Source organism: Nuphar pumila, chromosome 7 (genome assembly GCF_984573655.1).
Source record: "Nuphar pumila chromosome 7, dmNupPumi1.hap1.1, whole genome shotgun sequence".
NCBI lineage: Eukaryota > Viridiplantae > Streptophyta > Magnoliopsida > Nymphaeales > Nymphaeaceae > Nuphar > Nuphar pumila.
Genome location: NC_143255.1, coordinates 14153698 through 14169266, shown reverse-complemented (window position 1 = coordinate 14169266; position 15569 = coordinate 14153698). Strand labels below are relative to the sequence as shown.

The 15569-nt window shown below is 36.5% G+C and overlaps 1 protein-coding gene across 2 annotated transcripts; it reads left to right on the top strand.

Moving 5' to 3' along the window:
• Positions 1–359: 359 nt before the first annotated feature.
• On the top strand, positions 360–2849 carry LOC149831216 (Ribosomal L18p/L5e family protein). 2 transcript variants are annotated; one of them, XM_090012010.1, is made up of 2 exons: positions 360–422; positions 2168–2849. In XM_090012010.1, exon 2 carries the CDS (start codon positions 2432–2434, stop codon positions 2771–2773), a length of 342 nt encoding a protein of 113 aa, XP_089868136.1. In that variant the 5' UTR covers positions 360–422; positions 2168–2431; the 3' UTR covers positions 2774–2849. The 2 variants fall into 2 exon arrangements, with proteins under 2 accessions (XP_089868136.1, XP_089868135.1); XM_090012009.1 differs by having other exon boundaries at positions 364–456.
• The last annotated feature ends 12720 nt before the right edge of the window (positions 2850–15569 follow it).

Genomic DNA, 15569 nt, shown 5'->3' with positions numbered 1-15569 from the left:
GATGGCAGGCGGAGCCACATGAGAGCCAGGGTGGGCTCACCCCAAAATTCCCCCTGATGGGCTATCGGGTCAGCCCTTAGAGCCCGACCCGGAACTCTAAGGAGAGGCCCGGTCAGGGTGTGCACCAACCGGGCCGGACCCAGTGAGCGACAAATTACGTGAAAATATAACTAGAAATTACTCGGCAGTTAAAAATCGCAATTTCTCGCGAGTTGTTCGTTAAATATATAAATATCCTGTTTTAAACGCAATATTTAAAAAAAAAATCTCGCGAGTTTTTGGCTGCCGATATTTTTTCCGTTTTAAACTTTTGACACTATCACGAAGTCCCCCTTCTCTCTCTCTCTCTCAATCCTTGCCTCTCCGGCCGTTCGACGAGCATCTTACCCCGTCTGGCGCAGCCCCTACAGGATAGCGGTCAGGTCTCTCTCTCCCAAGTTCCAAGCGTGCCATCCGGTGGGCTCTCCGGCGAGCACGCCATCATCTTCTTCTTCTTGTGCTTTTTTTAGGGTTTAGAACTTTAGGACTTTTTATGTTTTATTTTTTCTTAATTAACAATTAGGTTTTTTATTTTGTTTTTGCAAATGAGATGAATGCAACCTTAACCTTAGGTTCAGTGTTTTTATTTTAATCAACATTAAATATGATTGACGATTCCCCTTGATTTTAGTTAGAAACATAGACTTTTAGGGTTTTTTTTTCAGTTAACATATATACGTGAATGGTGTTTGTTTAAGATTTTAGGCTTTTGATTTACTTTTTTTTTTTAAATCATGAACCGTGAATGTTTCATTAGGGTTTTTTGGGGGTTTTGTGCTTATTTTTTTCAATTAGCATTTAGGTATTTTTGTGTTTTTTTCATTATCAAATATTAAACTTGATTTTAGTTATACCCTTAGAGTTTTAAGGGTTTTGTTTTTTTTAATTATTATACATATGAATGATGTTTGTTAGGATTTAGGAGTTAGGATTTTGGTTTTATATTTAGTTTGTTTTTAAATAGCATGAATATTTAATTAGTTTTTTTTTGCTTTTTTTTAATCAATATTAAACATGATTTCACATGCTTAATTTTAGTTAGCAAATTAGAATTTTAGGGTTTTTTTATTAACACACACACACATATATATATATATATATATACATATATATACATATATACACATATATATACATACATATATATACATATATATATATACATATATATATATAGAGAGAGAGAGAGGTGCTAAATGAAACATGCTAAATGGGTTTTTCTGCTCTTCAGTGTTTTTGTTGCAATTCAGACCCCATAAATGTGTTGGTCATGGTCGATTTAAGAGGATTCCACACTTGGATCATGTATTTTTTATGAAAAAAATGATATTTGGAGCCTCTAAAATTTACAAAGATTTTGGACCATTGATTTTTCGAAGGATATAAAAATCCAACCATGTGTCGGAATCTAACACTTCAAGAGCTGATCCTTATACAGTCAGAATTAAAAAAAAAATGAAAAAAAATGAAAAACTCATTTAGCACGGACCCATTACTCTCTCTCTCTCTCTCTCTCTCTCTCTCTATATATATATATATATATATATATATATATATATATATGAAGGATGCTTGCTTAGGGTTTAGGTTTTTGATTTAGTATTTTTTTTAAATAGCATGAACCTTGAATATTTCATTAGGTTTTAGGTTTTTTTTTTCAAGTAGCATTTAGGTATTTGTGCCCACCCTAGTATAGATTCCTGGCTCCCAGCAGACAACTGTAATGACTTGTTTTCAATACTCAGTAGCTTGATATCATTTTCCATTTTTGATTTGCCATTACTTAGGCAGGTACTTATTTTTATATTTACCATGCTAATTCTGGTTGCTGTTTCTTTTGGAATTTGTCTCGAGGGAATTTATTTCGGGGTGTCCTGTGAGATTCCTGATTTAGAAATCTGCGGATTCTTCAGCATTTATCTGAGAGACCTTGATAATTTCTTTCATTTTCCTGCTTCAAATCTTTTTTCTAGGATGAGTTTTCTTTTTCTGATACATGTTAAAACTTAGTTTGGATGATGGGGTTTTCCAGACACCAGTCTTGATCTTGAATTGAGAACTATAACATGCTGCTTCTTTTGCTTGGCCATAATTCATGTTGAACTGTGATGCATTTGTTTAATTGCAGAATTGAAGCAATTTTGGTTTGCTAGATGTTATTACTGTATTGGGTAGAAGTTGCATATAAGGCTTGCCTGGGCTCAGCTGTCACATTGAAGATTCAGAAAGGGAGGAAACTCAACGTAGCAGGTAGCCCAGCCCAGCAAAGAAACCATCTTCAACTTAGTTCAGGAATAGATTTGATTCATGAGTGGTTAGTTCCATATCAAGGGCTTTCTCTTTAGGGGACTGGTCTTCTGTCATGCTCTAAATAAAAGATCACTAAAGGATCATGTCCCTGACAAAGAGATATGTATTAAAGCTATTCTTCTCCCTCAAATATATAACTGCAAATGTGGTGGATAGGAACAATGGGAGAATTGTGGCATCAGCCTCTTCAGTGGAGGCATCTCTAAAACGTGGCTTTGAATGTAAGCGTACATGCAATGCCAAGGCTGCAGCTGTGGTGGGGGAAGTGTTAGCCATGCGCATCAAGGTAGAAGGGCTACCACAAATACATTCCAACGTCCAAAAAGAACTGGATAAAGGCTTCAAAAATCACACAAAAATATGGGCTGTCATCAATGCTCTCAGAAATAGTGGGGTAAATGTTATCGATGATTCAGCTTTATGATATTTATGTCCTTCAATGTTCAGTGAATATTTTCTTATGAAATGCTGATTAGTAAGATGAATAAAGTTCTAGTTCTATAAAACTTTTCCTGATTTGTGGTTTTGTTTGCTACTGGTGATGAAAAGGAAACAATCAACTGTTAAACCTAATTCTCAACTACTTGGTTCTAGTTGCACAAGTCTTGGTCAAGTCTTCCTAAGTGAAGATGTAAAGCTCTGTTTATGAGATTCACTTGTTCAAAGATCACACACTTTTGTTAAAGGCATATGTGTGATTTGGCAAGAATCTTTGGATCTTGGTAGTACTTGGTCCCTGATTTGAAACATTTTTTCTTAGGATTCTTCTCCTCTCTCTTCTAGGTACCTGAGAAAAAAAATTAGTTTAAAGAGGCTGGACTGGTCCATTTTCAAGCAGGACTGAGACAGGCTGAATTTGTGATGAAATCTTTTATTAGGTACACATTGCATTTCCTGCGGGGAATCATAGGGGATTGGAAAACATCAACCCCTGCTTGACTGCACCCATATGCATCCTAAACAAGGTTCTGTACTTATAAATCTTTGCAAAACTGTTTGAACTTTGAAGGCAGAGGTTTCATCACCGAACTGTTTGTCTCTTCAATGTGGTGTTGCTGATGATCCAGTTCAAGTCAGTCTGAGGTCTACACATATCCGTCTTATGTTGAACAAGCCTAGCCTGGTCTGTCATGCCTGTACATGAAAGCAATCTAATCTGAAAGTGATTCATGTTGTAAGTTTATTAAGTTGGTCTAAATGGTGCTCACCAATTTCATCTGTATTTGCCTGATGCAACAGAAGGCCAGACTAGCCAGTGTCTTAGATATATATTTCATTTCAATCAAGACATTGATTATACTAGCAAAGCTTCCATGCACGCACAAGTGCACGGAAATAGCTTTGATGAGATCACAGTAAGGGATAGAGTAAAGAGTACATTATAGCTACAATTCAAAGCTTTAGCTTTCATGTAACAGAGGAAGAGGATGCTGGAAGATGCTGATGAAAATGAAGATATTGGTTAGCCCCACCGAAGTAAGTCACCTGATTAATGTATCCAATAAATCTTTAATTTAGCAGGTACTATAGCATGAAACACATCAAAAGGGATGGAAAAACTGAAGTACCAACACTTGAAAACCAACATCTATACTTACAAAAGTCAATAAGATGACAGCATTTACATGAAAGGCTTACTCTTGGGAGTAAGCTCATGAGTGTACAGTAAGATAGCTGCATGCAGTTTTTGCTATCTTCAGGATCAGAAAGATAAATTCTTATCCTCCATCCATGTTTTCTTGAGGCAGTTTATACAGTAAAAGAGCTAGTGAAGGGAACATCAAGATTTCTCATTGACCTTTGCAGGTTGCATATGCCTCTAGGTTACTATTCACTACAATTGTTTGGCTGTTTTCTCAACAGATAATACAGTAAACCAGATCATATGAGTCAAATGAGCACACATGGTTATTAAAAGTGCTAAAATCAAATAAATAAAAGGGAAATTGTACATTGATAAGCTTTGAATGACTACATAAAAGAGGTGGGCAGGGTGAATTAAATAAGGATGCTAAAGTCAATGAGAAAATATGTTCAGCTATTAGCATAGAGTAAATTAAGTAAGAAACCTATAGTCAAATGAGCAAATATGCTCAACCATTAACACAACTACCACAAGATCATTCCGACTTGTTGCTCCATTCATTTGATGCATTGATTATAATGACAACCACCAAAATAAGACAAAGAATCAATAAAGACCAAATAGACTTATGCAAGCCAAACACACAGAAATGGTAAAGCTAGAAAAATCAAACCAAATATGAAAACAAACAAAAAATTTAAAATAAATTTGAAACTTAGCAAGAGCGGTAAAGAGCTTGAAGCAGCAAAACCAAAATTAATAAAAGAAAGACCAATGTCTTAACTCTGGAAACCATGATGCAGATGCATCATCCAGCCTAAAAAGTGTTTTTTTGAAAGAAAAAATCATTCATTAGGTGAAGATTGAAATAGAGAAGGACAATGGGTGATGAGAGGTCACCCAGTGCCAAGTGAACAGAAAAGACTACATATCAAACAGGATAGACGAAGGCTTCACAGTTTTAAACATGACCAATACAGCATTCCCCAATCCAAATAAGATCAAGCCCCTGCCATTTCAATCCATCCTAAAAAGTCAACTTCACAACAATTAGAAAGCTTAAATCCCCTCTTATTCAGTATAATCAATCCACATGGGGAAGTTTCACAGACCAACAAAAAAAAAAGTGAAACCCCCAACTCTAGACTTATGGAAAAAACCCATGAGTAGTAGTGACTGCATGCATGAAACAATGGTGCATAACAGTTAGTGGCCGAGAAGAAAAAAACAAGGCGGCGCCTTGCATGGAAGTACAAATGGTGCATGTACAGTGAGTGGTGGCACAATGTTTGAAGAGGAAAATGGTGCTTCTTGTTTTCCTGCCTTTGGTGTTTCTTCACTTTACAACAACAACAACAACAACTACGCCTTCATCCCAAAACAATTGGGGTCAGCGATATGAACCAAAAAAGAAATTCATTTTGGGTCTTTCACATGAATCTTTTTCCTCCAATCATTTCTACCCAATGCCATGTCCTCGGTGAGGTTCAAAGCATTCATATCCTTTCCTATCATCTCCATCCAAGTCTTCCTAGGCCTACCCCGACCTCTTTTAACTAATATATTTTCCCATTTCTCCAACCTTCTAACTGGAGCATCATTAGGCCTTCGCCGAATATGTCCAAACCACCGTAAACGATTCTCTCGCATCTTATTTTCAATGGGTGCAACACCTACCTTCTTACGTATCTCCTCGTTCCGAATCTTATCTTTTATTGTATTTCCACACATCCATCTAAGCATCCGCATCTCAGCTACACTCATTTTTTGAATATGATGTCTCTTGGCAGCCCAACATTCTGTACCATATAATAAAGCGGGTCTAATAGTCGTCCTATAAAATTTTCCCTTCAACCGCAATGGCATTCTACGATCGCACAACACTCCAGTTGCATTTTTCCATTTCATTCACCCAACCTTTATCCTATGATTTACATCTCCATCAATTTCTCCATACTTATGAATGATGGATCCCAAATATTTGAAATAATCATTCACCGGTATTTCTTGCTCACCAAGCTTCACTACACTCCCATCACTACTTTGTTGCTTACTAAACCGACATTCCATATATTCAGTCTTACTCTTACTCAACTTAAAACCTCTAGCTTCCAATGTTTGTCTCCATAATTCTAACTTAGCATTAACCTCAGCTCTAGACTCATCAATCAATACAATATCATCAGCAAACAACATGCACCACGGTACATTTTCTTGAATTGATCTCGTAAGCTCATCCATCACTATCGCAAATAGGAAAAGGGCTTAAGGCAGATCCTTGATGTAACCCAACCGTTATCGGAAAATTGGTTGTCACCCCTCCACAAGTGCGGAAAATTGATGTTTCTTCACTTTCAAAAAGAAAAAAAAGACGCTTATATAGTAATTGAGAAGCTTGGCATAAGAGCCACATGACATTTGTGAAAATAAAGAAAAAAGCACCTCAAAAGAAACTTAATTCTGAATATATGATATGCTTCAAGCACCTCAAAAGTGGTGTTGCCACCACTCTGCAACAGAGATCTGATCTACAATGCCAACATTTGGTGAAACTGGGAAATCTAGTTGGTTTCATCAACCCTTTCAGGATAATGTTTTCTTGTTGCACGAATCATGGCCAAGTTCATGATTCCAGCATTTTTAGTACTAGTAAAAGTTTCGTGTCCATGAAGTGGTTCACCACAAGTATTATTATTTAGAGGTTTGCCTTTACAGCTAAGACTTTGCTCCCTGTGAATAGCAAGGTCAACCGTAAACATACAGGACATCTTACATCTGTCTTGGATGGAAATAAGTCTGGTCAGCAGGTAATAATATTTGGTTTGCCTCGAACACAGCTTTAATTCAGAAGCACTATTGATGATTATTGGAATAAATAAAGGTAGCTTCTAACAATAATTCTTGAATCAAATATTGCTTCTAAAACCAAAGATCCTAGCATGATGAAGCCAACACTAAGTTTGTAAAGCTCCAGCTGAAATGAAATAACAAGGTTAATCTCTAATTGCATGAGCAATCTTGGAATGCAAATCATTAATTGCTGCTAATTGAATGCCCAAAATACTGATGATAGGTGCACTCCTTATTGAAAGGGTACAGACTGTGGGATGAGCCCCCCTTATTGAGATATGAACACTGTGTACAAAATTAGTTACAAAAATAACAATTAGTTGGTGAGAATCAGCTCTTGAATCGTCTGAATACGACATGTAAGCAGGTTTTTGTACAACCAACAGCCTACAATGTGAGATACTTTTTCGGGTCATAAAATAGGGTGTCATTAACAAATACTTTCCCATGTATATAACTCGGCGTAAGTCACTTGTTCTGCCCTCGTTAGGCCCCTTCAAAAATCATAGTTTTCTATATTTTTTTCAAACACCTAACACCAAAGATGTCATCTATAGGTTTTGTCTAGTGGAAACAGGCTTTTGGATCACCGGAATCTAACCTGTTTACAGGTTTTTTCTGTGATACAAAATCAATGGCTATGAAGGCATCAATTTTTTCTGGCCTCATAAAAATACAAATTTTCATCGAAAACACATGATCCAAGAGCTGATTTCCTCTAAATCGAGTATGCTAAACACATCTAATGGTTAAGATGTATCATAAAAGACTTCAAACTATGGAGCCTAACCAGGCAGAAAGAAAAAAGAGGGCCTAATATGTTCAGCTCTCTCTCTCTCTGTTTTGCTCTTATGTTTCTCTCTCATCCAATATTCTGTTGGATGTATTTTGGTAATGGTGAATGTTTTCTCTCTCTCTCTCTCTCTCTATATATATATATATATATATATATGAGAGAGAGAGATGCCTACACTGTTAGGTGCCTATGGCAGCCTCACGAGCCATGGATGACACTATTTTTTACCGTTAAAGCAGTCACGATCACCCTTAAAACATCTTTTTATATGAGTGCAGTGTGCAACTGTGCCATCCGTTGTGTTAGCTAGGGGAGGCATCTAACAGTGTAGGCAGTTGCTCCTCTCTCTCTCTCTCTCTCTCTCTCTATATATATATATATATATATATAGAGAGAGAGAGAGAGAGAGAGAAATTGATTGTACTGTCTTTGCAAAATGGCACGCTTTCGAAAAAGCTTTGCCTAAATTCACCCTATGTCCAAAATTATAATTTTAGACTTTTTTAAGACATTTTGGTCCCTCCACAAATATTGCACAACCTCCACAACTCATGATTACAAATGTTTTCAAAATGTGTAAACCTCTTTTAATTAAAAAAAGGCACAAGCATGAAGACATTAGCAAATACAACCTTCACAACTCATGGTTGTAAATGTTCTCCAAATGTGCAAACTTCCTTTTACTAAATACTCATTCATTTGCGAATGTTCTCACACATTTATGAACGTCCTCCTTCCTATGTTCCTTATGTGATTCTTTTTTTTTTGAAAAGCAAGCTGGGCTTAGGTAAACCCTTACCAATTATACAATGATACCATTGAGATTCAAACTTGCAACGTCTCAACAAAAGGTGATGTGCATTAGTTGCTCCTACCAAACACGCAGATACCCTCGTTTGTACCCCTTATGTGATTCTAGTAAAAGGTGGTTCACACATTTTGGAGACATTCGCAACCATAAGTTGCAAAGGTCTCCAAAATGTACGAACCTTTTTTAATTAAATACTCTGGTATTTATGTACTGACCTTCTCACCTGAATGTCCTTACACATTGGTGAACATCTTCCTACCCATCCCTTATGTGCTATAATTAGAAACAAATATTAATTATAATCAACAATCATAAATATAATTTTAGTTAAGATCAAGCTTATTTAAATAAGCAACCGAATGTGTCAAAACAAAAACCGTTTGACTGTCAAATAATTTATGACCTAAAATAGGGGAAATTTGCTTTTGTCTTAAAATGCCAGAATTTAGATAATTGAATAAGTCTTTCAATGCAACAAAAATCACTACGATTGTGGCTTCTGCAAGCTGACTATATCAAGTGCTATCTTATTTTAGGTATGATCTAACCCAAATATGAATAGGATCTAAACATGAATTTGAAGTGCTAATATATATAAATTGATAATAACATAAAAAATACCTTTCACCAGCTAAAGCTTCCAAATTCACATTGATTGAAAAAGAAAGAAAAACAGGGCACCATTCTTCTATTAATAAAAAGAGTTTCAATTGATGCCAACCTCAACCATATTTTCTTAATTGACAAGGCCACCCTTGATTAAGTAATGTTTCAAATTAAAATAATACTCTAAAAATTGAAGAGATTTTAGGGATATTAAAATCAATTTTACCAAACATAATAATTATAAACATGCCAGAAAAACAAGATTTATAAAAAATTTGTTTGGAAAATCACAACTTTGACTTAATATAACCATATTTACTAGTATATTTTTTTGGAGACTATATTAAAAGATATATTAGGGGTTTGTCCTTAATATAATGTGTTTAACACTGATTACCACTATAAGCATAAAAAATGCTTTTCTCACCTAATAAATAGACATACAATACCAACATATGACATACTAATTTTTTAAGACCAAAGTCCATATCACCAAACTTATATGAAAGGCTACTAATGAGTGTGATTATTATCCATTCCCTCTCAATAGGGCTACTGTCCTCGTGCAAATCAAATTGCCTAATTGGCAGAGAGGCAATGTCGGGTCTACTGCAAGCATGGGTGTTGTATGCTTCACGGTCACCGTCAAGTTTTTGAGTGATTTTTTCATTCTCATACCGTGAACAGGTCTATCACTTGATGGTCTTAATACAGAAAAAAAAAAGATAGACTGCATCACCCCAACTCACTCAAAGCTTAAAACCCTAACATGATTTATAAACATCAAAGACACTTTATCTAAAGTTATAAGGCTAGAATTTTTTCTTGTGTCCAAATTAACAAAATTTTTATAAGTTTCTAGTTGAGCTCATCCTACAACCAAAACTAGTAAAATTATTATAAGAACTTGTCATAGTTGCGTGAAATACTAGATAAAACACTTCATGAACATAATCACGATAATATTTCATCAAAAGTTATACAAAGCTATATAAAAGTTTCAATAATTACACATTCATTGAATACTATCTCCACTCCCTCCTCCTCCCAAACATAACCTAAGGCACACTTGTGAAATAAGCGGTATATATGCATGATCATAAGGATTACACAAGTATTTCTATTACCAAGGGATGAAAATTCTATCTGAAGTTAGACAAAGAACTTAAAACTCCAATATAGAGGATGGACTTACTTACCTAGCACTTAACTACCATCACATGGAAAGGGCAACAAGACACCTCACCGGCTTACAAATGATAGAATGATGCAGATTATCATTAACTCAAATTTGTCAAAGCCAACGAAATATAGTTGACTGATGAAAATTGTTTATCAATAATAGGAAAGGCAAGAGAATTGCATAGATCACTCTCATCTTAATACAGGTCATTTCCTAGTTACAAAGTAAAATAACAAAAAAATACCACAACATTTTTATTTAAGCAAAAGTTGTTTCAGCTTGGATGAGTTGAAACTAGAAGATATAGTCCTTTGACATTTACTTGGTTTCAGCTTCGATAACAATTATACAAAGCACTCTGACATGGTTCCATTGATATCACCACAACTAGGTAATTGGTCCAGCCATTCTAACAAAATGATCTATCTAACTGTACATCATGAATCTATAAGGAGTCACTAGAAAAATCCAAACATAAGTTGAACCTAAAAAATGAACACTAAAAAAGTTGTGTCTGGAAACAGAATTGTCTGAATCATATTTAGCAAAGAATCATTTATATGATCAACAACTGATGGACTAAAATGCACATGAAAGCACCTGAAAAAGATACAAATTTTCCATGTTTTACGGAATTGCTCACAAGAAGATTGAGAAGGAAAGTATATGACAGGTTCCATGGACCTAAAAAGCATTGTTGTATGTAAATGGATTTGCACTTTCAGTTGCCAGTGGGCCCAGTACATGAGTTGCATTTAATCTTAATTAAGCTAACCTTGGAGTGTTACATTCACCATTTAATAAAATAAAAAAGAGTTTTAAACTACTTCAAACAACTGGACTATGAAAATTGGTTACTTGTATTTTCTTCATTACACTTGCATATGCAAAGTTGAAGAAGATTATCACAAATCGAAAGCTTATTTTGATGCATGGTCCTTGGATATGTCCACATGTACAATCTCTTTATAAAAACAATCTATTTAGAGCAGAGAAGGATCACCAAAAACACGATGTGAAAATTCACAAATGACAAAAATATTCAGTCACAAGTAAAATACCATAAACAATTAAGAATAATCAAAAGAAAAAAAATCTTGGTAACATGTAAACTGTTAATTCATATAAAAAGTAGACTTTGCAATTATAAATCCAAAGAGAAACAACTCTTTGAGACATCAAAATTAAAATTAAAATGCCTCATGTCCATTTCTAGAATCTTCTGAATGTTTCTACAGATACGACCACACAGGATCATCAATCAGACTTTCTATATGTCTCTATCTCAAGTTGCCTAGGGTTTTCAAATCTTCACATGAATTGAGATAGTCCCTGTCCTGAAAAATCTCAGTCAAACATAACCTCGCTAGCGATACAAATCACCAAACTCTGCAAACGTCAGCCTACATCAAAACAATCTGACCTAAAGAACGCGTATTTTCTCAAATTTCAAAGGAAAACAAGACCAAAGCGAAAGGGACTGCCAAGAATATTGGAAGAATGCGAGAAGACGGTGCCTACGATCCTCAAATCCCTTGCCAGAATAGCCACGCGCCTCATGATCACACTCTTGTCGCACTCGGTGAGTTCCAACTGGCCCGTCCGATCGATCCTCATCCAGAGTCGGGCTTCTGTCTTCTTCTTCCCCTTCTCGCCGGCCATGGTGACAGCGTTGTTGCTAGGTGCCAGAAGGGGCTGCATCTAAGTCTTCTCAGGGCTGACATTTTGCTTGGAAACAAAATATCAGACAAACTCTGATCTTTTCCCCATCCCCGATGCGCCGTCTCCACCTCTGCTCTGTCAGAATCTCAGCGAACAGAGGTCAACGGGCGGAAAGAATTAGGACATCCCATGCTACAACGAACGATCGAAAGGCACAAAGAGAGATGTCGAAGAAATGGAGGGTTCGGCCAGAGACTCCGGACGATGATGGGAGGTAGATAGTCTGGCGGCCTCCCGGGTTCTCTCTTTATTTAGGGACGCAGGAGATGCACCCTGAGCTCCGATTTGAGGCAACGTCCCTATATAAAGGGGAAGAAGAAAAGAGGGAGGAGGAAGTCACGACGGTGATGGGTCTTCGACGGATTTCTGAACGGAGAGGAATACAACCACTGTCGATCGGACGGGCGGTTGCTGGTGGTTCTTTAACCCAAGAACACCTCAAAGGGAGAGAGGCTCTGCTGGTGGCTTTCGGCCGAGATGAACCCTCAAAAAAATCGGGGAGAGAGGGAAAGGAGAGCATAGGGGAGAAGGCGGCTGATCCTCGGCTTATTGAAGGAGGACGACGACCTTGCTGGGTCTCCGACGGTAGCGCGAGTCAACGACAGAGGTGGAGTGAGGGAAGAGGGAGGTAAAAAAAAGGTTCGGTGATGGCTACAAATAGTGAAAAGGGAGGATATGAAACATAAACAGGGGCTTGCGTTAGGGTTTTACTGGAATTAATTGTAGAATTAGCGACGGAAAATTTTTGTATCAAAATCTATCGCTAATTAGCGGCGGAAAAATTCTATCACGAAGTTGCGACAGAGTTTGAGACAGAATATTTTTGTCGCTAATTAGTGATGGATTTTGATACAAAATTTTTCTGTCACTAATTTCATAACTAATTCTAATTTTACGGGCGACTAGTTTTCTCCAGTTAATCTATTGCAAATTTGAGACAAAAATAATTCATCACAAATTTTCTTCGCCAATTAACATTTTTCTTGTAGTGTAACATGGTAGGCTAATTTAGTCATTTTTCTTATGAACACAAAAATTTTAATAGTTGCCTAAGAAAGCAAAACTTTCTTTTTCATGGTCAATGGTTTTTTTTTTTGTAATGAGAAGAAACGAGAGCTGAGAGGTGCCGCATTGATTATGGCCCTATTTTAGTGTTTGTTTTGTAAAACTCCACTGGTACTTTCTCATTGCTCACTGGGGATAGTTTCTTGTTGGGAAGACTTTCCAGCAAGAATGTACACTTGGGGGGCATCAGGAACACGTGGCAGATGAGGGGAAAACATGTCAAAATTTCAAAGCCATCGTTTTCACTGGATCGCTAGAGTTGGGTTGGTGCAGGTATTATTTAAAGGTTCTTATTATTATCAAAGTCAGAATCAGATGCACGGTGTGGGGCCCTGCCAACTAGTTTTGAAATTGCATTCAGTGGGACCTCTCCCTTTAACACCTTCTTATTTACGTTATCAGCATAATCATCAGAGGGCGGATCAGGTGCAAAAACAATCCACACTTTGAGTCTGCTGCTGCACCTGACAGCCCTCTATCTCTGATACACATCATGTTAGCTATGGGCCCAACATAAGATGGAGGGTGGATCAGGTGCAGCGGCACACTACAGTGTGGAATGTGATTGCACCTGATCTGCCATCTAGTCACCATCTCCAACTCCAACGTCATCAACCCGTCATCGTTTGTGAGCATCAATTACTCGGATCAAGTTTCCAAGGTCCCACTGATCTTGTAGTTGGGTCGTGGATCCAAATTAATGGAACCCATTAAAGACTTGACAAAATTTGGACGATGCAAATGGGTTGGACTAGCACTGGATTTGGATAATCAGATTCGGATGAGGAATGCCCATATCTTGATATAGTTACCTATCTACTGTAATTAATTAAATATACAATTATGGGTAAGAGTGTGGATCATGTCATACTTAGTGTCGGATTCAAATGGGCTTCATGTACACATGCACAAATGCTAACATGGGATTCAGATCCGAAATTGGATCTCCTTTGTTTACTGAATCTGACTAACTGGTAACAAGTATTAAATTTTCAGAAATACACCTAAATCTTGGCTATATTAAAAATACACACAAAAATGTGCTTCTTTAATCAAAAACACATTTTCATCAATTTAACCTGGGTTATCTTGAGCCTATAAAATATAGTTATGAATTACCCTCAAAACAATATTTTTTCTGGTTTTTTTAGAAAACACACCTAAAGTTTTGGCAATAATAAAACACGCCTAAAATTTGATAATTACAGCATATATTGAATGAGAACTTTGATAGAAGTAAACCATGGGTCATTTTAATTAATTAACCATCCAAAGGTTTAGGCGTGCTTTTGAAAATATAAAAAACTTAGGTGTTTTTTTTTTAAATTTTTTTCTAGATTTTTATTTATATTATAGAGTATAGATGGCTGAAATGCTTGTCGAGCAAATAATAAGTTCAGAGTTCAAATCTCGTTGCTTACAGTTTTCAAACAAAGTATTTATTTTTTAAATAAGCAAATTTATTTAGAGTCAAAATTTTATTACTTTAATTCTAAAGAATGTATTTTTTCAGTAAGCCAGCTCAAGCTTGGCTTATATAATTTGGTCTCCTCATCAGCTCAAGCTCGGCTAGACTTGCCACAAGATTGAACTGAATTAACACCTTCGGTTTGGCTTCATTCTGGTTGTTTTGCAAGCCGTAGTTGTATTCCATTATTTATTATTATTTTTATTTCTTTTAATTGGATGGAATATTTGGAGATGACCCCACGAAGGAATCAAAGTGTGTACCCTTTGACAAGAGTAGTTGGGACAACAATGACCAACCACAATTTTATGTTACATGAGCCACATAAAAGGCACTTTCACGTCCAGGATTTTTAATAAGTTGGATCCCCACCTGATTTTTAATAGACTGCATTGATTAATTTTAATTATTTTTTATTGCTGGGGGGTCGATTATAGCCTAGGGCCTCAAATGAAAAAAATATATATAACGCTTATCTTTCATATGCTGAGGGCTTCCAGTGAAACATGGCACATGCATGTGCCTCATGATGAGGACCTCCAAAGAATAAAAAATATGGAGAAATATGAGCCTCCAATGAAATATGCCTAGGGCCTCAGCTATTCTTGAGCGGACCCTGGCCAAAACACGGTCACCAAGTTTTATTCAATATTTCCAGTTATAGATAGCTGAGAACACAGGTACCCAGTTCTGTTCAAAGTTGCAGATAATCAGGTCAGTAGAGTTTGGTTGGAGGCATACCAACTGCCTACTTAAAGGGGGAAGCAGATCAGGTCATGCTGAACATGAGTGTTTTTGCTCATGCGGACATCGTGACCGTCTGTTTGCATTTTGGATGAATGCCACGTGGCTTTGCTGACTTTTGATCTTTTTAAAATGCAAATAGGATGGCCACGATGTCAGCATGAGAAAAAAGGCTCATGTTCAGCATGACCTGATCTGCTTCCACTTAAAGGGAATAGAAAATGATGATCAAAATGTGAAACAGAAAAAGTTGGGCATTGACTGCACCAATTAATTGTACCAAGTACAAAAGATTGTCAACTTCTTAGCGTGGAGGATGGACGAGAGAGAGTATAGGAAAACATGGTTAAAGGGTGAATACTTACTATGGATATGAGATAAAAGTATGTA